The following is a 27,773-nucleotide window of genomic DNA, read 5'->3' on the forward strand; positions in this document are numbered from 1 at the left end:
GTGTGATGTCCTGGCCATAATACTAAATTTCTGTTTTATCATCCTGATGCCAAATGAAAATCATATGAATCTTAAGCTAGCCATACACATTTGATGTATTTCAGTCAGTTTACGCTCTACGTTGGGTACTTTGGACAAGATGGAGTTAAAACCATATAATAATGAGGTCAATAACAGATATACCTGTCTACAAGGTGCAATATGGAACAACGATTGCATATAAACACGCAGATTTTGTCAGGAACAGATGAAAATCAAATGCATATTGGTGCCCCCTGATTCCTTCCATGATGTTGGCAATGTCAGGGAAGATAAGAATCGGGCGCTTGAAATCCAGACCTTTTGTTCTTAGTATAATTCTTTTTATTCTCTCCATTTGTTTCACCATTCAGCACATATTGAAGCCAAGAATAGGGGAGGTGGGCAATATAGCTGAACGATTGTTTGGCCAACAGCTATCTAATGTGTATAGGCCTGTGGGTCTGACACTGGTGCTGTGTTTAAGTAATACTGTGAAATGTTTGAGTTCTTGGTGTCCTCTAGCTTCTTTAGCTATCACATCCAGGACTCTTGATGTGTCTCCCTATGCTTAGGGAATACTGCTTTAAACCAAATTTCTAAACATTTTCATTGTCAGCAGGCACGAATAATGTTCCCTTTAAATTGGGTAGTATTTAAGTGTAACGTTAACTGCTTGCAAGGTCCTTATAGTCTTAAGACACATCTAGTGAAACATTTATTATATCTTCAGTTGAACGCTTTCTCTTTCTGGATTAGTTAGCACAGATGTATCACTATATACCGTAGTTATGGACCTTATGACACTTCATTTTTAATAAGCAAACAATGTCAAGAAATCCATATTCCTGTCTATCTAGATTCTAATGAAAACCATTTCTTGCTGCATTAAATGTGATGTTTTAGTAGCTTTGTGCTGCTCACTTAAAGAAGCCAAATAAAATACAAGTGTTACGTGTACTGTTTCCATAGGCAGCCAAAAAGAAGTTATGTCTCTAGTGCATCAGTACTTCTTCTCACATCTATCTTCCTTCCATATATTCAATTTCTTACATTCTTATGCGTCATTCTATTTTCACTCTTCCATCATTTTTACAAATGGAAATGTATGCTTAAGAAAAGCACAAGAGCAATGGCAATTTTAATGTGATAATTCCAAGAGAAGGGACTTGATGACTTAAGATGAACATCAACTGCAGACGATTCAAGAAGGCCATGGAATAATCGAGAATGAAGTAATAAAACAGTTTGTGTCTTACTTTTTTCACAAAATGGGGGGTCGCTGCTCCAGCTCAGATCCCACTGGCAGGTTAGGGTTTCACTTCCCACAATATCATATCCTGGGTCACATTGGTAAGTTATTTTTGCTCCTCTGACAAGATCTGTGTGAGATGTTGTTTTCCATCCATTCTGAATTTCAGGAAGGTCTGAACATGAGTCATTTCTGGATACTTCTAGAATATATGGTAAAAGTCTTGTTGTTTTTTTTCACATATAATTCATATACATATTTATAAAATCAATAGCTGGCCTATCCCACGTACAACTAGATCATAGAGGAAAAGCAGTAATCTACTTGTGTCATTGGTGGTTAATTCAGAGCAACGGCCCTTCGGAAGCCAGAATTGCTAATGGTACATGTGAAGACAAGAAAACCACTCTTATATGTCATAAGATATATCTATATCGTATATGTATACTGGTATTAAATCTACCTTCACAGTTTTCAATAGCTTCCTATGTGTTTTTTCAGCACTAGGTTAAAACTAGAGATGAGCGAACAGTGTTCTATCGAACACATGTTCGATCGGATATCAGGGTGTTCGCCATGTTCGAATCGAATCGAACACCACGTGGTAAAGTGCGCCAAAATTCGATTCCCCTCCCACCTTCCCTGGCGCCTTTTTTGCACCAATAACAGCGCAGGGGAGGTGGGACAGGAACTACGACACTGGGGGCATTGAAAAAAATTGGAAAAAGTCATTGGCTGCCGAAATCAGGTGACCTCCATTTTAGACGAATAGTGGATTTCAAATCCGGGTCATATGAGAATGTGAACTTTGTGACTATGAGACAGGGATAGCTGTACAGGCAGGGATAGCTAGGGATAACCTTTATTTAGGGGGGAATGTTATTAAAAATAACTTTTTGGGGCTCTATCGGGTGTGTAATTGTGATTTTTGTGAGATAAACTTTTTCCCATAGGGATGCATTGGCCAGCGCTGATTGGCCGAATTCCGTACTCTGGCCAATCAGTGCTGGCCAATGCATTCTATTAGCTTGATGAAGCAGAGTGTGCACAAGGGTTCAAGCGCACCCTCGGCTCTGATGTAGCAGAGCCGAGGCTGCACAAGGGTTCAAGCGCACCCTCGGCTCTGATGTAGGAGAGCCGAGGGTGCACTTGAACCCTTGTGCACCCTCAGCTCTGCTACATCAGAGCCGAGGGTGCGCTTGAACCCTTGTGCACACTCTGCTTCATCAAGCTAATAGAATGCATTGGCCAGCGCTGATTGGCCAATGTATTCTATTAGCCTGATGAAGTAGAGCTGAATGTGTGTGCTAAGCACACACATTCAGCTCTACTTCATCGGGCTAATAGAATGCATTGGCCAGCACTGATTGGCCAGAGTACGGAACTCGACCAATCAGCGCTGGCTCTGCTGGAGGAGGCGGAGTCTAAGATCGCTCCACACCAGTCTCCATTCAGGTCCGACCTTAGACTCCGCCTCCTCCGGCAGAGCCAGCGCTGATTGGCCGAAGGCTGGCCAATGCATTCCTATGCGAATGCAGAGACTTAGCAGTGCTGAGTCAGTTTTGCTCAACTACACATCTGATGCACACTCGGCACTGCTACATCAGATGTAGCAATCTGATGTAGCAGAGCCGAGGGTGCACTAGAACCCCTGTGCAAACTCAGTTCACGCTAATAGAATGCATTGGCCAGCGCTGATTGGCCAATGCATTCTATTAGCCCGATGAAGTAGAGCTGAATGTGTGTGCTAAGCACACACATTCAGCACTGCTTCATCACGCCAATACAATGCATTAGCCAGTGCTGATTGGCCAGAGTACGGAATTCGGCCAATCAGCGCTGGCTCTGCTGGAGGAGGCGGAGTCTAAGATCGCTCCACACCAGTCTCCATTCAGGTCCGACCTTAGACTCCGCCTCCTCCAGCAGAGCCAGCGCTGATTGGCCGAATTCCGTACTCTGGCCAATCAGCACTGGCTAATGCATTGTATTGGCTTGATGAAGCAGTGCTGAATGTGTGTGCTTAGCACACACATTCAGCTCTACTTCATCGGGCTAATAGAATGCATTGGCCAGCGCTGATTGGCCGAATTCCGTACTCTGGCCAATCAGCACTGGCTAATGCATTGTATTGGCTTGATGAAGCAGTGCTGAATGTGTGTGCTTAGCACACACATTCAGCTCTACTTCATCGGGCTAATAGAATGCATTGGCCAATCAGCGCTGGCCAATGCATTCTATTAGCGTGAACTGAGTTTGCACAGGGGTTCTAGTGCACCCTCGGCTCTGCTACATCAGATTGCTACATCTGATGTAGCAGTGCCGAGTGTGCATCAGATGTGTAGTTGAGCAAAACTGACTCAGCACTGCTAAGTCTGCATTCGCATAGGAATGCATTGGCCAGCCTTCGGCCAATCAGCGCTGGCTCTGCCGGAGGAGGCGGAGTCTAAGGTCGGACCTGAATGGAGACTGGTGTGGAGCGATCTTAGACTCCGCCTCCTCCAGCAGAGCCAGCGCTGATTGGCCGAATTCCGTACTCTGGCCAATCAGCACTGGCTAATGCATTGTATTGGCTTGATGAAGCAGTGCTGAATGTGTGTGCTTAGCACACACATTCAGCTCTACTTCATCGGGCTAATAGAATGCATTGGCCAGCGCTGATTGGCCGAATTCCGTACTCTGGCCAATCAGCACTGGCTAATGCATTGTATTGGCTTGATGAAGCAGTGCTGAATGTGTGTGCTTAGCACACACATTCAGCTCTACTTCATCGGGCTAATAGAATGCATTGGCCAATCAGCGCTGGCCAATGCATTCTATTAGCGTGAACTGAGTTTGCACAGGGGTTCTAGTGCACCCTCGGCTCTGCTACATCAGATTGCTACATCTGATGTAGCAGTGCCGAGTGTGCATCAGATGTGTAGTTGAGCAAAACTGACTCAGCACTGCTAAGTCTGCATTCGCATAGGAATGCATTGGCCAGCCTTCGGCCAATCAGCGCTGGCTCTGCCGGAGGAGGCGGAGTCTAAGGTCGGACCTGAATGGAGACTGGTGTGGAGCTATCTTAGACTCCGCCTCCTCCAGCAGAGCCAGCGCTGATTGGTCGAGTTCCGTACTCTGGCCAATCAGCACTGGCCAATGCATTTCTATGGGGAAAAGTTAGCTTGCGAAAATCGCAAACTGACAGGGATTTCCATGAAATAAAGTGACTTTTATGCCCCCAGACATGCTTCCCCTGCTGTCCCAGTGTCATTCCAGGGTGTTGGTATCATTTCCTGGGGTGTCATAGTGGACTTGGTGACCCTCCAGACACGAATTTGGGTTTCCCCCTTAACGAGTTTATGTTCCCCATAGACTATAATGGGGTTCGAAACCCATTCGAACACTCAAACAGTGAGCGGCTGTTCGAATCGAATTTCGAACCTCGAACATTTTAGTGTTCGCTCATCTCTAGTTAAAACCGTTATTTTACTTTTTTCTGTTTCTTCTTCTGTTACACTACATTTTTGATGCTCAGCAGGCACTAAATTGGCACAATCTATCCAAATAATGGGGCTGTATTGACAAACAGTAGTATCCTATCTCAAAGAGCAGCAAGAAATAATAACTATGAGACTGGCTGGGTGCTAAGAGCAGAAATAAAGTCTACCTTAACCCCTTTATGTCAGCATGCCACAAATGGCAGCAAATACTAGGCACCAGGAATAACATAGTGTCGGTAGACAATTGAATCCTCAATACATAATATCCTTACAAAAAGATAGCTTGTCGCATTTCTCACATAAAAAAATGTGTACAATTGTATATAATGTATATAAACTAAGCAAGAGGAAAATTGGTGCGCAAATATAATTTACAAAATGTGAACAGGCATCTATCTTCTGTTGTCCAAACTAGTTTTTATACACGATCAATAGATATACAGTCCTATGAAAAAGTTTGGGCACCCCTATTAATCTTAATCATTTTTAGTTCTAAATATTTTGGTATTTGCAACAGCCATTTCAGTTTGATATATCTAATAACTGATGGACACAGTAATATTTCAGGATTGAAATGAGGTTTATTGTACTAACAGAAAATGTGCAATATGCATTAAACCAAAATTTGACCGGTGCAAAAGTATGGGCACCTCAACAGAAAAGTGACATTAATATTTAGTAGATCCTCCTTTTGCAAAGATAACAGCCTCTAGTCGCTTCCTGTAGATTTTAATCAGTTCCTGGATCCTGGATAAAGGTATTTTGGACAAACAATTCAAGTTCAGTTAAGTTAGATGGTCGCCGAGCATGGACAGCCCGCTTCAAATCATCCCACAGATGTTCAATGATATTCAGGTCTGGGGACTGGGATGGCCATTCCAGAACATTGTAATTGTTCCTCTGCATGAATGCCTGAGGATTTGGAGCGGTGTTTTGGATCATTGTCTTGCTGAAATATCCATCCCCGGCGTAACTTCAACTTCGTCACTGATTCTTGAACATTATTCTCAAGAATCTGCTGATACTGAGTGGAATCCATGCGACCCTCAACTTTAACAAGATTCCCGATGCTGGCATTGGCCACACAGCCCCAAAGCATGATGGAACCTCCACCAAATTTTACAGTGGGTAGCATGTGTTTTTCTTGGAATGCTGTTTCTTTTTGGACGCCATGCATAACGCCTTTTTTTATAACCAAACAACTCAATTTTTGTTTCCAAAATGAAGCTGCCTTGTCCAAATGTGCTTTTTCATACCTCAGGCAACTCTATTTGTGGCGTACGTGCAGAAACGGCTTCTTTCTCATCACTCTCCCATACAGCTTCTATTTGTGCAAAGTGCGCTGTATAGTTGACCGATGCACAGTGACACCATCTGCAGCAAGATGATGCTGCAGCTCTTTGGAGGTGGTCTGTGGATTGTCCTTGACTGTTCTCACCATTCGTCTTCTCTGCCTTTCTGATATTTTTCTTGGCCTGCCACTTCTGGACTTAACAAGAACTGTCCCTGTGGTCTTCCATTTCCTTACTATGTTCCTCACAGTGGAAACTGACAGGTTAAATCTCTGAGACAACTTTTTGTATGCTTCCCCTGAACAACTATGTTGAACAATCTTTGTTTTCAGATCATTTGAGAGTTGTTTTGAGTAGCCCATGATGCCACTCTTCAGAGGAGATTCAAATAGGAGATCAACTTGCAATTGGCCACCTTAAATACCTTTTCTTATGATTGGATACATCTGGTTATGAAGGTCAAAGCTCACTGAGGTTACAAAACCAATTTTGTGCTTCAGTAAGTCAGTAAAAAGTAGTTAGGGGAATTCAAATCAATAAAATGATAAGGGTGCCCATACTTTCGCACCGGTCAAATTTTGGTTTAATGCATATTGCACATTTTCTGTTAGTACAATAAACCTCATTTCAATCCTGAAATATTACTGTGTCCATCAGTTATTAGATATATCAAACTGAAATGGCTGTTGCAAACACCAAAATATTTAGAACAAAAAATGATTAAGATTAATAGGGGTGCCCAAACTTTTTCATAGGACTGTATATGCTTTTTAAAGATGGCTGCTTTATTTCAGAAATAATACCATACATTACTTGTGTCCAGTGGCGTAACTTTCAGGGTAGCAGAAGTAGCAGCTGCCACAGACTCCGAGATATTAGGAAACTCGACTAGCTCCTGATGTGTGTGTGTGGTATTTTTTAAACAGACTATTACCTTCTGGAGTAAATCCAGCAGGTAACAAACCCTATATACGTACCGATCCTGGCTCCTGCTCACAGCTGCCTGCATTTCCCCTTCTGTGGATGTGGCTGTGATCAGGAGCGGGGATCTGTAAGTAAGGCCACGGAACTGCAAACCCCACAAACACTGCTATCATTATACTTGGGGGTCTTTTCAGACCACTGAGAATAATGAACGGATACTCAGGGGAGGTGAAGGAACATAAAAGACTCTATTACTTACCTCTCCTGAGCTCCGTCAGGCTTCAGGCATGTGTGGTGACGTTCCAGATGTCGCTTGAGCTGGGCCTGCATCATTATGCATCATGACGCGGGGATGTCTCATGAGACGTCTGTACCAAGTTGGCTGAAATCAGCAGGGAGTGCGCCGGAGCCCAGGAGAGGTAAGTAACAGTGTTTTTTTTATGTTTGTATCCTCCCCTGGGTCTCCAATCATTATATTCTGGAGTCTGAAAAGACCTCAGAGTATAATAATTGTTCATGGGTGGTTCACACTGGGGCATAATAGTTTGTGCAGCGGCCACTATGGGGCATAATAGTGTGTGCAGGATCCACAATGGGGCACAATAATGTGTGTAGAAATGCGGTTTGAATGGAGGGGGGGGGGGCATGTCAAATGTTCACCTTGGGGCCCAAACAATGCTAGTTACGCTACTGCTTGTGTCACATATTGCACGTCGTTTCCATTGAAATAAATGGCAATGAGGTGCAATACAACATACAACTGGAAGACAGGCATATTGCATATTCTGGAAGACGCCAGAAGTCTTATTATTTGATTCATCGAAAGGCAAAAACCACACACCTATGTAATTTAAGATAAAACCTTGCCCCTTTCCAAAGATCATTCCAGCTGGATCTGAATGAAACTGAATAGAGAGGTCAGGAGAAGACGAGTAGAGCTTCTGAGGTCCACTGCTTCCAACAAACTGTCCTAAAATCTTTGAGGTAATTTCATCTCCATCATAAATAGTGAGGATATCATTGTTACTCAAATTTAATCTGAAACGTAAAGAAAATATATTGTGTTATTGTGTGCTAGAAAATCCCCAGTTTCAATACTCCAATTGACTGCCTACAATATTTGTATTTTATTTTTTATTAGTATTAGACTGGGTTCACACTACCATTGGATTCTGTTATGAAGGTGTCTGTTTAAAAAAACAAAACAAAAAAAAAAAAAAAATGACACCTATCATAACGGACACAAACAGACAGTAACTGATGGCTATCAGTTACTGTCTGTTATAAGTCCGTTGCCCATAGACTTCACTTCCCGTCTGTTTTTCTCTAACGGACAGAAAAGTAATGCATGTAGGATTTTTTTGTCTGCTGGGAAAAAACAGAATTGGGTGTAATTGGACACTAACGGACACTAATGGACACTAACAGACACAAGATAAAATTCCATTGAAGTGAATAGAAATTTTAATGGACTACTGATAATTCAGCTAGTGTCCATGGTTAAAATCTTGTAATGGTCAATAGCTACGGAGACTGCTGACGGACACCAACGGTAGTGTGACCGCACCCTTAAACTAATGCTAAGATTTTTTTCTTAGCTACAGCACCACTCTTGTCCATTGGCCGTATTTGGTATGGCAGCTTACTTCCTTTATAATCTCACACAATATTTTGCATATTTCAAAATCAAAGTCTATGCTTTTTCGAGAATGACTTTTATTGCGTTGTATTCACACCATTTTGGCAAGTGTCCAATGGCTACTAACGTGTGCCAGCACTGCCTATGGTTGTCCATTAGACTTTTAGGCTTTGCCCTTTGTGGCACAGTATAATTTCTAAGCCCAAGTTGGTTGCAGCACTTGTGAATATGAAAAGTTTAAGTACCCATTAGTAGCATAATAAAATGAAGTCCCAATGTCTAAAGATCCTGTATATATCACAGCCTATTCTTTGGTTCTCAGACCTTCTGGAAAGGCTCAAGTAATAACATTTTAATCATAATATCTTGCAAAAAGAAATGATAAAACTCCAAAATCCACTGAGAAACAGCATTTGCTTATTTATGTGACTCTCTGTTTATTATGCTTTTTCGCACAGTTGTATAATTGTTAATTATTCCATTATAATTCAGTGCGAGATTTATTTTCTCATTTCTGAAATTCTAGGACAGGAATAAAAATAAAAGTATAATTTAATATGCTGAAAGATAAATATTTCCAGTATTGAATAAATTCATGACTGTAGCTGGGTCTGGAATAATGATGAGGGTTTATTATGGAAATAACCTTATCCTTTTAACATTTACAATAAAAATAAATGTGTATCTACTGTTGCTACAGTATCTGTAGCTGTTCCAGAAATGGCTTTTCTATAGTTGCCAGGACTCTAAGTGTAACCTTCTCTACAGGAATGAATGTCATAGCAACTCTATGAAAACAAAAAGGAAAACAGCTGTGGCTTTGGATTGGTACTTTCTAAAATAATAGAGGCACTAAGCCTTGGTAACAGACCTTTGGTTTTTGGATGGGTTTACTGGGTTTGTCTGAAAAGGATGAATTGTCAGAGCTTTCCATTGGGAGAAGAAGAAATGGATATACAGAAAAATTCAGAAAATTCAGAAAATTGGACTTCAAAACTGCGTAACAAACATAGCTTAACGATTTTTCACAATGGTCATGGTATCTAGTAAGTAACTAGTCCAAACTGAACAAGAAATTTGGTTAACTTTACTCTGATCCTCCAACAGTTTCCATGTTTACCTTCAATATTCTGTAGGTACCCATGTTACGTCTCCTATTTTTGCTACTGCTACTATTATTGCTAATATTGCACTTAATCCATATTATAATATAAATTATTCCGATACCCCAATAATTGATCTATCTAGCATTATCTTTAAGGCCTGGGCCTCACATAGCATAAACATTGTGATTTTGCTGCTGCAAAATTGCTGTGGCAAAAACCGCAGCTGTTTTATAGTACCTTAAAAGTGGATTCGATTCTGGCTAATCTCATCCACACATTGCAGAAAAATACCCGCAGCAGACATGCTGCGACTTGAAAAAGCGTTGTGCAGCATGTCAATTATACCTACAGAAATGCTGGTGTTTTACGTATAGGTATAATTGAAGAAGAAAGTCTGCAAAGGAAAACTTTGTGAAAATCATTGCAAGAAAAAATATGAAGCGTTTGCGTCACTGATGTTCCTGCAGAGCTTTTTGGCTGCAGCTCACTACTTTTAGGAGTAGGGCCAAAGCCTCTGCAATGCTGTGTGGAGGTTACCAGCCTTCTCCTCCCTACGCTCACATATCCCCTGCTTCTGGATCTTGGGAGGCAGGCCAAAACCTTTGCAGCGATGTACAGGGGTTGCTGGTCTCCTCCTAAGCTGGATGGGTGACTTCCAGTTTTTGGCCTATCGGCGGGCCGGAGCCTATTTAATAATAATAATATAATAATAATACATTTTATTTATATAGCGCCAACATATTCCGCAGCGCTGTACAATTTATAGGGTTCAGATACAGACATACATAACAAAGAACGTCATTTCACACAATGGGACTGAGGGCCCTGCTCAAAAGAGCTTACAATCTATGAGGTAGAGAGGGTGACACAAGAGGTAGCAGGGGCGGCATTGCTTATACAGTGTTCAGACAATTTTGTGCATTAGGAATTGTGATAGGCTTGTCTGAAAAGATGCGTCTTTAGTTTGCGTTTGAAACTGTAGAAGTTGGGAGTTAATCTGATTGTCCGGGGTAGAGCATTCCAGAGAAGTGGTGCAGCTCGGGAGAAGTCTTGTATACGAGCATGGGAGGTTCTGATAATAGAGGATGTAAGTGTTAGGTCATTGAGTGAGCGGAGAGCACGGGTTGGGCGGTAGACAGAGATGAGGGAAGAAATGTAGGGAGGTGCGGCATTATGGAGAGCCTTGTGGATGAGAGTAATAACTTTATATTTTATTCTATAATGAATAGGCAGCCAATGTAGCGACTGGCACAGACCGGAGGCATCGCTGTAGCGTCTAGCCTGATAGATGAGCCTGGCCGCTGCATTCAGAATAGATTGTAGAGGAGAGAGTTTAGTGAGGGGAAGACCGATTAGTAAGGAATTACAGTAGTCAAGGCGAGAATGAATCAGAGAGACAATAAGTGTCTTTAGTGTATCTCTGGTAAGGAAAGGGCGTATTCTGGAGATGTTTTTGAGGTGGAGGTGACATGAACGTGCGAGTGATTCAATATGAGGGGTGAAGGAAAGGTCTGCGTCAAATATGACCCCAAGGCAGCGGGCATGCTGCCTAGGAGTTATAGTAAGGCCTGAGACTGCAATGGATATATCAGGGACAGATCTGTTAGATGGTGGAAACAGTAGTAGTTCAGTCTTAGAGAGATTTAGTTTCAGATAGAGCGAGGACATGATATTAGAGACAGCAGAGAGACAGTCACTGGTGTTCTGAATGAGTGCAGGGGTGATGTCACGGGAAGATGTGTATAATTGGGTGTCATCAGCATAAAGATGGTACCTGAAGCCAAATCTGGCGATGGTTTGTCCAATGGGGGCTGTGTAGAGAGAAAAGAGCAGGGGGCCGAGGACCGAGCCCTGAGGAACCCCAACAGCAAGGGAAAGAGGGGAGGAAACAGAGCCCGCAAATGATACACTGAAAGTGCGGCCTGAGAGATAAGAGGAGAACCAGGAGAGCGCAGTGTCATTGAGGCCAACTGAGCGGAGCATAGTGAGGAGAAGTTGATGGTCAACAGTGTCAAAAGCTGCAGAGAGGTCCAGAAGAATAAGAAGAGAGAAGTCACCATTGGATTTAGCCTTTAGTAGATCATTAGAGACTTTTGTGAGACTTTTAAGGATGGCTCTGGCCTCCGCTGGCTATTCAGTGTTGCCTCTGTGTTCCTGATGTGCTCCTGTATCTTATTGCCGGTGTTTCTGACCCCTTGCCTTGATCTCTGACTCTGCCTTTGCTTCCTGATTTTTGTACTGTGCCTGCTCCTGTTTATGACCCTGGCTTGCCTCTAGACCTCTGCTTCTTGAACACCGTTTTTGTACTGCTCTACCACTTCTGTTACCGACCCAGCCTGCCTGATCTACCCTTTGGATTACCCTCTGTACTGCGCTGTCCTCTTGTTGATGACCTGGACTGTATGACTACACTTGACTCTCTGCCGCCACCTGCTGACCACTGCCGTTGCCTTCTGGTTCTGTGGGCCTGCACCGCTCCCTGAAGATCTACTGGTAAGAGTTCCCAGTGTCTGTTTCTGCTGTGATTTGTGGTGCGCTGTGTGTTTGTTGTTTCCTGATCCGTACCGCTCTGCCTAGCAGTGCTGTCAAGTCCATCCCCACCATCTTGGGCTCTGGTGAACACCACTGTGGGGTTGAAGTTGGTGCGGTTCGGGGGGGTGTTGGAGACACAGCACCGTATTTACCATTTTTATAAGTGTGTCTAGTACTGGTTCTCACTATTGCCTCAGAACTGCATCTGTTATCCTAACAATAACATGAGGCCTTAACATGGTTTTCCCATTTCCCTTGCTCAACAGCTAACCTGCTCTCTCTCTTCTTCTCACTTCCTGTACTCTTCAACAAGCTGTTGGGTGAGCTTTGACTGTGTATTGTACATGACACTATGAAGTACCTCAGTACATATAGATAGATCGGTTTTACTATGAAAGATTATTTATTATGATTAATAGAAACATAATATAAATGCAGATCAAATGGGACCTAGGAAACCTTGTGTTAACAGTGGGGAGGGATAGTCTTACATAACAGGTAAATAAAGCAGCATTGCTAAAGCAATGTATTTAGGAAAACTCTTAAATTTACATAAGCTCCCAGTTTAGATAAGATCCTTGAGCTAGGAATACCTCTTTAAATACTTAAAGTGGTTGCCTCGTATAGATCCTTTAGCAATATGCCTTGGGTCTGTTAATGTCGGAAATAGTCTTCTACGGTTATATATTTCCCGCATTGTAGCTAATGTAGGGAAAGTGTGGCATTATATAGCAGCCAATCTAATAACCAGCCAGCCATGCAATCCATATCATCTGTTCTTTCTGGCTCATAAGGGGAAGACCTGATGAGCCATTACTATGCCAGTTATACACACATATGGCTTGATGAATGACCTATCCTAAAGCTGAAACATGAAACGATACATTGGATAAGAAGAAAAGGCAAATATATCTAGGAACTAGGAACAGCTAGGGTGGGGTTTCTTATATAACACCTCCTTATATAACACATCTTGAAATCTCCTTATTGATGTACAAATTGTTCTTGTAGATTGCAATCTACTCTTAATCTATCCATAAATCATGAAGATTATTAGCACAGTCAATTTGAAGGTGGTGGGGTGAGTGTTTCAAAGCAAAGCACCGTAGATTAAATAAATGAACACTATACAAACCTAAAACATACAGAAAATGTATTATTATTATTGGCCAACCATCTAATAGATGTACCAGTCGCTACTTTCACAATAGATATCAATATGGTGCAAGCCCTAAAAGAGTGCAGTTGCTTTAAATGTAAATTGTAGTACTTACAACTGGATATCAAGGAATATTCTTCTGTCGTCTCCCACATGGATTCGCCATATACAATCTTCTCCTTCTGTGTACAGATCAGGCCAGTTTGGTGATAATATGACCCCTGCTGGGGTTGACAATTCACCACCACACATTGCTGGAAAAAGGAAAGAAAATGACAACAGTAGTTTATATAAACATTAAGAAGATGGGTATACGTATACAATATAGGAGACTATGGTCCCTCTATTGTAAATTATATGACTATTAGAAGTCATCGTTGATCGCTATATCTATACAAAACCACTGGGATACAGTCATTTTCTTTTCAGTTCAACTACTAAAGCTGGTGTGAACAACAAAGAGACATTTATAATGGGTTTTGAGCCTGACTTTAAAAAACTGCTGATAAATACATGTAAAGAGAAGAAGTGTGCTACATTGCAGAGCTCAGAGACATCAATCACTTCTTCATTTTAAGGAACCTTGAGAGTACAGGTGAGTGCTCGGCTGAGAACGCCGGGCGGCTGTTACTTTATTGTATAATCAGCGCATCCTGATGAACTTTGGTATTTACAGAAATATCAGCAAAGGCTCTCTAGTATTATATATGGTACCCAGTAGAGCGCAACTTAAAAAAAGTCTTTGAAGAGTTTACTAGCGATTTAGTATTATGTCTCTTGTAGAGGTCACAGGGAAGTTAGCTAATAAGTAAGTTAATGTCTTTCATTTTATATGGAATCTGTTATCATAAAATTACCTTTATTATATCAAGTTTTACAGAAACTTTTTAAAACGTTTTTGTTATACTTTTGGATATGTGACATAGGCCTAATAATAGACTTCCTAATCTGTAAAAGTCATCCCATTATTGGCAAACTGAAAAGTGACAGATATACTGTATATCCAGGGGTGTAACTACCGGGGTAGCAGCGGTAGCGGCTGCCACAGGGCCCGGGACATTAGGGGCCCGGCGACAGCCGCTACCACTGGGTTTTTTTTTTTTTAATAGGCCGTTACCGGCTCCAGTTGGTAATGAGCCCTACTTACTTACTGATCGAGGCAGGGGCCGGGTTCGTTAGTGACGCCGCGGGCCCCACAAGCACTATTACACTCGGGGGTCTTTTCAGACCCCCGAGTATAATGATCTGAGGCCCAGGAGAGGTAACTGAACATAAAAAACAGTGTTACTTACCTCTCCGGGCAGGCTCTGGGCCTACTTGCGTGACGTCACTGACATCACATGACCGGGACCTGCGTCCATATGCGTTGCAATGCAGTGTCCCCCCCCCCCCCCCCGTCACATGACATCCCGGACATCAATGAAGATGCCGGGAATAGGTAAGTAACAGTGTTTTTTAAATGTTTTTATCCCCCGCTGGGTCTCCTATTATTATAGTCTGGGGTCTGAAAACACCCCAGAGTATAATAATTGTTCATGTGTGTCCACAATGGAGTATAATACTGTATGCAAGGGCCACTATGGGGCATAATACTGTGTGCAGGGGCCACTATGGGGCATAATACTGTGTGCAGTGGCCACTATGGGGTATGATAGTGTGTGCAGAAATGTGTGTGTGTGTGGGGGGGAGTTGGTTGGGGTAAGCCCCATGTCAAAAGTTCGCCACGGGGCCGCGCCATTCCTAATTACGCCACTGTGTATATCCTACATGTTCCACCATTTACAATAGATAACGGATTCACTGAACAATGACCTATACACAAGTCATAGAGAACTCTCCTCAATCAACATCTTTAGTTCAGATTATTGTGTTTAAGGTCTATGTGGCTGCTGTAAAGCATATCTGTAAATGCTGGTAGCAGCCAAAGCAAGATGACAACCTCCATACTTATGCAAAGAGAGTAGAATTTTAAAAAAAATCTGCAATCTGAATGTAAAAGCAAATTATAAAAAAGTTATTTGTTTCACTATTCAGTTATAATCAGTAAAAACGATTATAGGTGATACTGTCCCTTACAGATAATGGAATATACGATTATTATTAGACAGTTTTGTTGCTTTGTGCTCTGCGCACAAGGTTTAGAAATGTGAAATGTAATTTTATGTTGTGTTATGAAGTGCTTGAAATGAGGCTGTCTATGAAAAACACTTCTCTTCCTGGGTCCTGAGAACACTTTTGTGGCACTTGCTGTAGCAGCTCAGTTTTCAATGTTTTTTTGCTCCGTTTTTCTGCTCTGCCTTGATTACAAGGAGGCTTATAAGATTCATCTTCAGCCTACACTTGTATTATTATAGCGCTACATATGCAACAATGCACTAATACTGTATGTCATTCTGGTAGTGCTTTATACCAAACTTAATGCTCCTAAGACCTATTGAGTTTTTTGGGAAAAGCTTTGACATTTTCATGGCAGTTTTTCAAGCAGTTTATTTTTTTTTTATAACTCAAACCAGAACTAGATTCAAAAGAAATGGCAACAAAATATGCAAACATCCCTGAATCTACTCCCTCAATAGCTATGGGTAGCAGAAGAAAAGCTTTCTTAGAAGAATCCATGCTGTCTTTATACATTGTCTCCTAGTTCTGAAAAAGGATATTTTGGAATTTCTTTATACGCAAGTCCAAGTTATATGTTTCTATGCATGACATTAGCTTGAATTCACATGCTTTGTGTACAGACATATACAGTTTGACATAGTCACATTGTCCTTAGATTATAATGACACAGTCTGGAAGGAGACACTATAGTTTGGAATGGTCTTCTTACCTCTGCAGAGAGGCTCTGTGTCGTTCCAGTAAGGGTCCTTCATATTAATACACTCTATGATAGCCGGTCCTTGTTCCAGAGAGTGGCCAGGGTCACAAGTAAATTCCACCACGGTTCCCATGCTGTATGTAGGATCTGTTGTAGTGAAGTTTCCGTTCTGTATATACGGTTCATAGCAGTGTCCTCTTTCAAAGGCTTGGTGGATGAAAGACAGTTATACAATTATTGTCATTTATCGTGGTGGAATGGAAGTGACTGAGACTAAGCAACATTTTCCTCCCTCTTTTAGCCTCGTGACCTTTACTGGGGGAATTTAAACCACATCTTCTCATAGTCTGACTGTCAAAAGACTAAAGCGGATCTTTCATTATACAAATATTAATAATAAAAATGATTTTCATCTGGTTTTACACATCCTTTAAATGACAATAACATCACAGCCTGATCTCCCCATCTCTCAGCACGATGTTCTTAATCTTTTCTTAAGAAGGTCCGGCAAGGCAATAACTTGCTCAGATTGTTCTCAATAACAACCATGTTCATCAGTTTTTTTTAAATATTTTACATGAACAGCAGGAATTTGCAAGATTAACGTAGATTGTTCTTAGAGTGGAAGAAATACATTGCCATTTATTAATATTCTATGTAAAAATTGGCCTGTGACAGCATGTGTTAATGCTTCCATTATTCTTGTGAGAATTCATTACCTTCTAATGGAATGCAGTTCACCCGGCAATATTAGATCTAAAGTAATAATAAGGAGCTATGATTAATGCATGACATCTGCTCCATCATACAATAATACAGGTACTTATCAGCTACTATTCCCAGTCTGCATTTTATAAGTTACTTTTTATTATAACCACACAATTTATCAAATGTGTCCTGCTTTGCCTTTCCAAAAATGTGCACCATGAGCTAATTTGCTACTATTTTGTGATATTGTATCATGGTGACATTCCTATATGTGTCAATGTGCGGATACCTAGTGGTTGTGTTGTACTTTACCACCTGTCAAGGGTTTTACTAGCATGTCACAACATTGTACTCAATTGGCTTCATGAGCAATTGGAGTTAAGGACAGCCACAAATGAAGTTTCCTTATGCTCACAGTATGATTTTTACCAGTCCAAAGACTGTCTATCGCTTCAACAGATAATAATATATAGATCATAGATATGGGATGAAAGGAATTTGACAGTGGTATATCAGATGATCAAATTTTTCATTAGGTTTAGTGAGGGGAACTCAAGGAATGGTGGCAGAAGAAATGGTAGGGATGCAACCTTGTCCAAACAGAGGGATGATGATGGCTAATGGGAATAATCTGGGGTGTAACTTGAGGGGGTGCAGAGGGTGCAGTTGCATTGGGACCCAGGAGCCTTAGGGGGCCCATAAACACTGGCCTCAGTATTGAGATTGTAGCTTTCATCTGGCCCATAAGCCAAGGAGACCCACAGATTACCCTAACCACACTAAGGTTAATTGAACTCCATAACCATCACTATCAAAAATTTGCTGTAGAGGTGACGTATGAGGCCCCCAACAAGTGATTTCACCAGGCCTACAAGACTTTAGTTACGCCACTGGTAATAATGCCTGCAGAGTTTAGGAAAATATTGGGGAAAGTGAGTCAGCAAGGTGATGGGGCCTAACCATGTTGTCACTACAGTATTAAAGGGTTGTAGTGGCCAATTGTATGAAGTGCTTGCACACTTGTTTGAGAGCTTGCAAAGACAGTGTGCCCTAGTTGTGGAAGACTATTTCAATTATACTTGTGCCCAAGAAGAACAGTGAACTGGAAATAAATGAATACCAAAAAGTTGCTCTAACCCTTCAGGTCATGAGGGTGCTTGAGCACCTTGTGCTGACTTACTTAAGGGAGTGTGTAGCCCAATTCCTTAGTTTGTATACTGCAATAAAGTGGGTGTGGAGGATTCTCTTACCACCTATTGCACACAGTTTATTCTTACCTAGCAGGTCAAGAGTCTAGTGTTCGGATCACCTTCTTTGATTTAAGCTGCACTTTTAACACTATTGGGCATGAGCTGCTAGCAGAGAAACCACTGAAAATGTCAGTCGCAGGATTTCTTTGTCAAGTAGGTTGGTTAGCAGTGTAGGAGCACCGTAGGTTATGGTGTTGGCAACATTCTTCTTTACTGCCTATACATCAGACTTCCAATACGAATTCAGACCCTGATTGTGGCAGAAGTTTTCAGATGACTCAGTGATTGTTGGGTACATAAAGAAAGATGATGACAAGGAGTATAGGGATCTTTTCATCATGGTGTGTTGAGAACAGCCTCAACTTGAATGTGTTAGAGACTAAGAAGATGATTATCAACTTTGGGAAAGTTAGTGTGGTTGACAGCTTGGTCTGCATTGAGGGGCAGGAAGCGGGGAGCGTTACGTTCTACAAATACCTTGGTGTACATCTAGACTAAAGACTAAATGCAGACAAGTTATATAAGAAAGCGTCTACTAGGACGTTCTTTCTTTGACAATTGCATTTCCTCGAGGTGCATGAAGAGCTACTAGCAATCTTCTACCAATTAGACACTGGAGCTCTGTTCTATGCGGCTCTGACTTTTTTTTGGGGGGAGGGGGGGTAACACTAGGTCAATGACCATTAAAAAGATTGATAAGCTGATCAAAAGGGTGGCTATGCAGCAGTTTGATAAATGGGAGGGTACTGTACAACAGAGAAGCCTACAGAAACTAAAGATAATCAAGTGGAATCCCAAACACTCTTTTCCATCAGGTATAACAAAGCGCCTTCAGTGGAAGGTTCATTATGCTCCTCTGTGTCAGAGAAAGGCTTAGAAGGTAATTCCTTCCCTTTGCAATCTCACTCTCCAACAGTGTCAACAACTGCATAATGCCTGGGGGCTCTTCATAATGTCACTCAGGGATCGTTCACATCTGCGCCCGGTCTCCGTTCTGCAGGTTTCCGTTTCCTGCACAAAACAGAGGCTGGAGACGGAAACCTGCAGGACTCTTTCAAACCCATTCATCTGAATGGGTTTGAAAGATGTCCGGTGGTTAGCGTTTTATGCTCTCCGCCACAAAACTGTTTTTTTAAACCGGACACAGAGTCAGACATGCAGTACTCTGTGTCCGATTAAAAAAAAATGGTTTCGCGGTGGAGAGCTTAAAACGCTCACCGCCGCTCACGGCCAGACCTGGTCTGACAGGTTTCCGTCTTCTGCATGCAGAAGACGGAAACCACAGAACGGAGATCGAACACTAGTGTGAACCTAGCGTAAGCTGACAGTACTGTACAGTACTGTATGGACTCTATATCTTCTGTACATTTTCTTGTTGGATTGTATTGCCTATACATGTGTCCTGGTGTTATTCTGTGTTAACTGGAGCTGTGGGAAATATCAATTTCCACAAGGGGATTGATAAAGTTTATTCTAGTCCCCCAACAACATGCAAGTGGTTTAGAAGCCAGTTTCAGGACCTTTGCTTGTTGCTGTTAGATGAAAACATTTTCTTTTACAGTGTACAATATACGTACAGTATCTAGACTGATACATTCAGCAAACATAAAACCATTTGTCATTTGGCTTACTGTGGGGATAACCCTGCCCAAACAATAGCTTGGTACTTTCCTATGAGAGTGCCCTTTACAATGCATTGATTGTAATTTATAGCGCCTGTGTCCAGAAAGAGACAGTATGTATTTCCTGTAGTTTTGCAATACTCAGCATTAAACTGGATCACTCATGATGAAATGTACTCACGTTAATAGTTTTATGTCATAATCCTTTCCTAATAGTCTTTTTACTTCTGTGTGACTAAAATAAGTAAATGACTAGAAATCATAACTTGCACAAAGACCTACTTCATTGCTACATCCCACACGCAAGATTATAAATTGAGATTTCTATTTATATGCAAGTGGAGAAGTTGATAGTTGATGGAGTGGCTTTTGCCTCCCATTAAGATCCTTTTTTCCACGAAGCTTAACATTGAGTCTGTTCAATATAATGCAGTCTTGTAATGAAAGGCAGTAAATCTGATGTAGTTGGAGGAGAAAATCGATTATTTTGAAGTGTATATGCGGGCCATCAATATAATAACGGCTGTTTCTTCTTTATCAAACTTATCTAATTATGGCAGCCATCTTCCTTTATGTGTCTCATAACTACTCTAGGAAAATTCTGCTATTGCAAAACATCTTTTGCTTTTTGTGTAATATTCATTTTCTAAAATAAATTAAGAATATTATATCTGAGACCTATTGTTTATTTAGTTTTCAGTGGTATTTGGTTTTGGCTACTAAATACTATTCTTATACAATGAAAGCTATTTTCCAGTATCCTTTTTGTATCATTACATGGTTTCCAAGAGATCTGCATGAATACATTGTATGCTTCCAGGGAATAAAAATCTCTTTGAATGACGTGTACATGGACCAACATTGATTTTCAACCTCTGAGATTAAACGATGTATGGTTTCATACAATTGCAGAAAATACAGATGCTATGAGAAATATTTTTTTTTTATATGTTGATATTAATTTTGAGACATGTATCAACATTAATGCTGGAGGTGAATACTGTCCTAGTCGTGCATTAAGTGAATTTTGTGAATTTTGACTAAATTGATATTCATAAATTGAAGTGGAATTCCTTTAACCAGGACTGGTGTCAGCACCAGTCAGTGCTGGTGCCCCAAGCTCGTGAGGCAGCCCACTGGGCTACCGGCTGCTGACTGCAGCTTTTTTTTTTAAATAGACCATTACCTGCTGGAGTGACCCCATTACAGGAGCGGGGATCAGTAAGTATTGTTGGGATAGCCGAAACTGCCATTATCATACTCTGGGGTCTCCTCAGACCCCGAAGGATGATGATTGGAGGTCCAGGAGAGGTAAGCAAACATAATAAACAGTGTTACTTACCTCTGCTGTGCTCCTTTGCATACTTTCTTTGGCACTCTTTATTGACCTGTCATGGGTAAGGCCAGAGGTGCGACACATAATGACGCCGGCATAACCCACGTCTGTAATGTCATCGAGGAGTGCTGATGACAGAGCAGGGAGAGATGCCAGATCCTCGTGTAAAATAATAGTTTGTGGGTTGTCAACCCCAAAAATTTCGGTTTCTGATTAACTCAAAATTTTTCCAATATTTGTAAGGACCACCCTAGAGGACATTATGGGACATCATACTGTATGGAGGACCACTATGGGACATTATACTGTGTGCAGCGGCCGCTATGGGACATTATGCCACATGGAGGGGCCACTATGGGACAATATGCCACGTGGAGGGGCTTCTATGGGACATTATGCAACATGGAGGGAACTCTATAGGACAATACACCACGTGGAGGGACCGATATGGGACATTATGCTGTGTGGAGGGGCAGCTATGTGACATTATGCCATGTGGAGGGGCCACTATGGGACATTATGCAGTGTGGAGGGGCCACTGTGGGAAATTATGCTGCATGGAGGGAACACTATGGGACATTATGCCACCTGGAGGGGACACTATGAGACATTATGCAGTGTGGAGGGGCCACTATGGGACATTATGCCGAATGGAGGGGCCGCTGTGGCACATTATGCAGTCTGGAGGAGCCGCTATGGGACATTATGCCGCATGGAGGGGCCGCTGTGGGAAATTATGCTGTGTGGAGGGGCCGCTATGGAACATTATGCTGTGTGAAGGGGTCACTGTGGGACATTATATTGTGTTTAAATTGAGCGTTATACTGTGTGGAGGCCAGGAAAGTGGGCGCTATGCCATGGGGGGACCAAAGCCAAAGGTATGCTATAGGGTCCAGTCTTTGCTAGTTATGTCCCTATATATATTTATTATTATACCATGTTTCTGTGTATATTTATATACAATATGTGATCAAAAGTATCCGGACACCTGGCTGAAAATGACTTACAAGTTCGTGGCGCCCTCCATCGGTAATTCTGGAATTCAATATGGTGTTGGCCCACCCTTAGCCTTGCTGATAGCTTCCACTCTCTCAGGCATACGTTCAATCAGGTGCTGGAAGGCTTCTTAGGGAATGGCAGCCCATTCTTCATGGAGTGCTGCACTGAGGAGAGGTATCGATGTAGGTCGGTGAGGCCTGGCACGAAGTCGGCGTTCCAAAACATCCCAAAGATGTTCTAGAGGATTCAAGGCAGGACTCTGTGCAGGCCAGTCCATTACAGAGATGTTATTGTCGTGTAACCACTCTGCCACAGGCCGTGCAGTATGAACAGGTGCTCAATCGTGTTGAAAGATGCAATCGCCATCCCCGAATTGCTCTTCAACAGTGGGAAGCAAGAAGATGTTTAAAACATCAATGTAGGCCTGTGCTGTGATAGTGCCACGCAAAACAACAAGGGGTGCAAGCCCCCTCCATGAAAAACATGACCACATCATAACACCACCACCTCCGAATTTTACTGTTGGCAGTACACACGCTGGCAGATGATGTTCACCGGGCATTCGCCATACCCACACCCTGCCATCGGATCGCCACATTGTGTACCGTGATTCGTCACTCCACACATTTTTCCACTGTTCAATTGTCCAATGTTTATACCAAGCGAGGCGTCGTTTGGCATTGACCTGCGTGATGTGTGGCACCCAATCACCTGACCACATTCGAAGTCCGTGAGTTCCGCGGAGCGCCCCATTCTGCTCTCTCACGATGTCTAATGTCTACTGTGGTCGCTGATATGGAGTACCTGGCAGTAGGTGGCAGCACAATGCACCTAATATGAAAAACGTGTGTTTTTGGGGGTGTCTGGATACTTTTGATCACATAGTGTATGTATGTATGTGCCTGTGGAGGACAACTCCATCTTTGCATTGAGCACTTCCATTAATACAGATGAAAACGTTCATTGCACTATTAACAGAATCAGGCCCTGTTCACATGGTGGAATCTGGCACTGATTTTGCAGTGGAGTTCACCTGGAAATCAGCGGCAGATTATTTCTTCATTTTGAATCCCATTGAAAACAGTGCAGTGAAAAAAAACGTGTCCTGCTGGATCTTGCCGCTTATTCTGCAGCTGATTCGGAAACCATGGCTTCAGACTCCTCCCTGATTAAACCCATTCATTTGGGCCTATTCAGCGGTGGAAAGCCGCAAGGGCCTGTTGATGCTCTGCATCCACCAGCGTGAACCGAGGGCAAAAAATAAAGAGAAATCCGAGGCAGATGTGTGCCTAAAATTCCTCTTTACGTTACGAAGTACATTATGTTACGAAGTAACATAAATGTAGTTTAGCTTTCTATGCTGACACATACCACCCAGGTGTATGTCAACAAAAGAACACTTTTGGCATACATTGATTTTGTGAACATATCTTAAGCTTTGCTCAGGTGAGTCATTTTCCCCTTGTTTACCCTTTTTTCACAATATTGCTTTCCTGAATGTCCTTCACACTGTGAGAAATAGCATGACCTGAACATGAGTTAGTGTCTGAATGATGCATTTTACATCCGGATTACTGTACTCAATAAACTGGACACTGCCAGAACAGCACATCATCAATTTTGCTATTTAGGTCATGCTTAGAAAACCGGAACAAAATGATTTCATTTAGACTTTAGAAATCATAAAAATTGGAGTCCTGAGCATTTTGTTTGAATCAGCTCTCCTGTGCTCAGCAGGTTAAGCATCTATGTAACATCTGAAAGACTGTTTCAGAACTTGACAGGCCCTATGGGAAAAGTAACTGAAATAAAGATTACACTCTGTGACGTAATTCACACAGTAAGATGAGAAACAGATTGCTGAATATTCTTTATATCATTTCATAAACAACAGAAAACAACAACTGAAGGCTGGATGAAAGTAATACACATCACCAACAAATATGCATTTTTGGGATATTTAGGACACTGCAATCTCTTACTGAGACTGGCCAAATGCATTAGAAGGCTGTTGTTCTTCCCGGCCTGATTTTTGCATGTGAATGCTACAGTGCCAGGTGCCTTTGGCAGCCGCCTATCTCCCATAAGAATATAAGGATTTAGCTTGTTGAAATCCAACTACCCAATCCTTTTCTTCCCCAGCAATGGGGGATTCTGGAGGCTAATCTCCCATTAGATAGTCAGCGGATCCTCTTAATTTGGCAGGTTTGACTAACAGCTGTCTACTGTGTACAGTATTTGCTCGGCCAGTTTTTCAGTTTTTTGTTGCATATGTTTTTATACATTATCTATCTATCTATCTATCTATCTATCTATCTATCTATCTATCTAATATCTATCATCTATCTATTTATTAAAAAATATGCACTTACAATGCAAGATGTCTACTGTTTCTATGTTTATGTATCGGTGTGGTTAACAAAGTTACCTTGTGGTGCTGGTGTCCTCGATTCAAATATAGTCAAGGGCAATATCTCCTTAGTATGTATAGTCACCTCTATGTGGACTTCCTCTGGTTACTGCAGTTTTCACAGATTCAGATTAATAGGATGTAGTGTACATGTCTGTCAGAGATAGAGAAGTACTGTGTGCACTATATGGACCAAAGTATTGGTCATTGAATTCAGGTGTCCCATTGCCAGAGGTGTATAAAATCCAACACCGAGCCATACAGTCTGCCTTTACAGACATTTGTGAAAGAATGGGTTGTTCTAAAGAGCTCCATGTATCTAGCATGGTACTGTAATAGAATGTCACTGTTGTAAGAAGTCAGTTTGTGAAATTTCTTTCCATCATCATCAACCTTGAGTGCAATTATTGAAAAGTGGAAGTGCTTAAGAGTCACAGTAACTCAGGCAAGAAGTGACAGATAATGTAGAGTTACAGAGCTGGGTCACCGAGTACTGAGGTGTATAGTGCTTAAAAGTCGCTAACGCTTTGCTGACTCAATTACTGTAGAGTTCCAAAACTACTCTGACATTAACATCAGCACCAAGACTGTAGGCTGGGAACTTCATGGCATGACTTCCACGGCTGAGCAGATGCATGCAAGCCTTACCTCACCAAGGCTCTAGACCAGTAGAGATATGTTTTTTGGAGTGGCGACTCACAATTCTCTATCTGAGTCTGGATTAGGCGAATACTAGCAGAATGCTACCGAGATAATGCTAGAGGCTTGTTTTTCAGGGGCAGGCCTAGACCCCATAGTTCCAATGAAGGGATGTCTCACTAGTTTGCCTGCTGTTCTTCTTCCTGTATTCTTCAACAAGCTGGTAGGCAGGCTTTGACTGTTTTATAGACAGGACACTATGAAGTACCTCAATAGATGTATACATTTTTTTTGCTTGCTTTTTGAAAACATAAAGATGGGTTGGCGTATGTGATCCAGAGTTGTTTATCTTCAGCTTGGAGGCTGAGACTAACATTACTTACAAATGATTTTCTTCTTTTTTTTTGTTCTTAGGACTAATATGTTTTGTTAAGTATAGGACCCTAAGAGAAACATGTTCTATGGGGGGAGTAGCAAGACATTCCTCCCGCCAATGATCAATCATAATTACTGGTTTCTGCGCATGCTCTTATAATTGACACGACCATTTACTTTCTTGTTTAAAAATCCTATGTTATGTTTAAATGAACACAACTCGCTTCGATAACACCAACTGCGTGTGTGTCGGGCCAATTTTTCCTCCATGAGCTCATGAGATATATATATATATATATATATATATATATATATATATATATATATATATGTATATATATAGATCACAAATAATTTGGAACCACTTGACAATCAAGTGAGTATTAGAGTGCAGATACAGACTCCACTTACAACAGCTGTACTCAGCAGCAAATATCTACAACTCTTTAGGCAAGAGATGTTGCCATCTGCAACAAATTAATCAGTGCAGAGTAGACAGTTGCTGGGGAGTGTCTATTGTATGCTTGAGATTTGTAGTCAGGGCTGAGATTTCAGCCATAGAGAATGACTATATATCTGGTTCGTTTGACACATTAGTTATTTTTAACCTGTAGAATAAAAGTCAAGTTTTACTATATAAGTTTGTGTAGGGCACAATAGTGTTTAGTTAGGTTCTCTAGTTCCCTAGATCCCTGTGTTTATGGAACAATACCACACTAACGTCTGTGGCTTTAGAATTGTCATAAAAGCTCCTGTAGATTTAATGTTCTAAGAGTATGTTCACATGGCGGAATTTGCATTTCACGTGTGAACATTCCAGAGCATCGGCATCCCGTCAAGGCATTTCGCTTCGGATTGGCCTATGAATGGGCCTAATCGGGAGGGAGCCTCATGCCATGGCTAAATCAGCTGGGGAATCCGCGGCAAGATAGGATAGCTCGCTTCTTTTTTCTGCTACTTGCTAGCGGAAAAAAGAAACAAGTGGCTCCCACTGAAGTCAATGGGAGCCGTTTTTGGCAGCGTATTTTGAGGCGGATTCAGCGTCAAAATCTGCTGCCAAAAAACTCCATGTGAACAGACCCTAAACCCTACGGAGAACACAGACAGTTGTAAATCAATAAATAATAATAAGATTTTTTTGGAGGCTGATTTTGAGGCAGATTCCTGAACAAAAAACTCTGTGTGAACTCAGCCTAAGTCATATCTAGCATATGGGCACCTCCATTGATCATCTGATTGCTGGGCACACCATGTGCATGAACCAGCTATGCAGTGTATCACTGCTCTAAGTGAAATCTGACTAAGGCCTCTTGCAGATGATCGTAGCCATCAGTGATGTAACTACCATGGTAGCAGTGGTAGCAGCTGCCACAGGGCCCGGGGCATTACGGGCCCAGCGACAGCTGCTACCCCAGCGTTTTTATTTTGTCTCCTATCTATCTATCTATCTATCTATCTATCTGTCTGTCTGTCTGTCTGTCTGTCTGTCTATCTGTCTGTCTCCTATCTATCTATCTATCTATCTATCTATCTATCTATCTATAGGTTTCCGTTCGTGGAGTCTGTTTGGGACCCCCCAAACAGAAACCTATACGCATTAAAAAGCGGTTACTTTCAGGGTCTCCAATTATCATATTCGGGGGTCTGAAAAGATCCCAGAATATAATTGTTCATGGGTGTTCATTATGGGACGTAATGGTGTGTGTAGGGGCCACTGTGGGGCATAATAGAGCGCGCAGGAATGTGGCGGATGTCGGTCGGTCGAGGTCTTTAGTGTCAGTCAGGAAGGGGGGGCCCATGTCAAAAGTTCGCCGCAGGGCCCCGCCATTCCTAGTTGCACCACTGGTGGCCATAGTCAGTGTGCTATTTGTGTATTTCACGGATAGCACACTGACTCATTCATTTCAATGGGCCTGTACACACAACTGTGAATTTCTTGGTCCGTATGCAGCTCGACAGTCCAGGCTGCAAAATTTAGAACAGGTCCTATTCCTGTCCTATTTTGTGGCTCCTATTCATGTAACGGAAGGGGCCACGGAAGCACAGCCCATGCATGGCCAGCACAATGGGGGCATCCTAGTGTCCTCCATGTGCTGCGCATGGTTTTAATTCACGGCTGGTTGCAGCACAGTTTTCTGCAACCGGTCTTAGCTGTAGTAACCAGGCGCGGCAAGAACACACTGTGCCCTGCAGTCAGCTGAGTGGTGAAATCATATTA

General features: G+C 42.0%; 1 protein-coding gene across 2 annotated transcripts in view; it reads right to left on the reverse strand.

Annotated features, from left to right (window-relative positions):
- Positions 1-27,773, reverse strand: part of SEZ6L (seizure related 6 homolog like) — a 329,568-nt gene that overhangs the window by 26,619 nt on the left and 275,176 nt on the right. For both annotated transcript variants that reach the window (XM_075276577.1, XM_075276578.1), the window contains exons 9-12: positions 16,229-16,423; positions 13,517-13,655; positions 7,807-8,003; positions 1,278-1,472 (exon numbers count right to left, since the gene is read on the reverse strand). In XM_075276577.1, the coding sequence (XP_075132678.1) occupies positions 1,278-1,472; positions 7,807-8,003; positions 13,517-13,655; positions 16,229-16,423 (726 nt within the window). The remainder of the gene's footprint in view (positions 1-1,277; positions 1,473-7,806; positions 8,004-13,516; positions 13,656-16,228; positions 16,424-27,773) is intronic.

The sequence above is a fragment of the Leptodactylus fuscus genome, chromosome 1, assembly GCF_031893055.1.
Source record: "Leptodactylus fuscus isolate aLepFus1 chromosome 1, aLepFus1.hap2, whole genome shotgun sequence".
NCBI classification, from domain to species: domain Eukaryota; kingdom Metazoa; phylum Chordata; class Amphibia; order Anura; family Leptodactylidae; genus Leptodactylus; species Leptodactylus fuscus.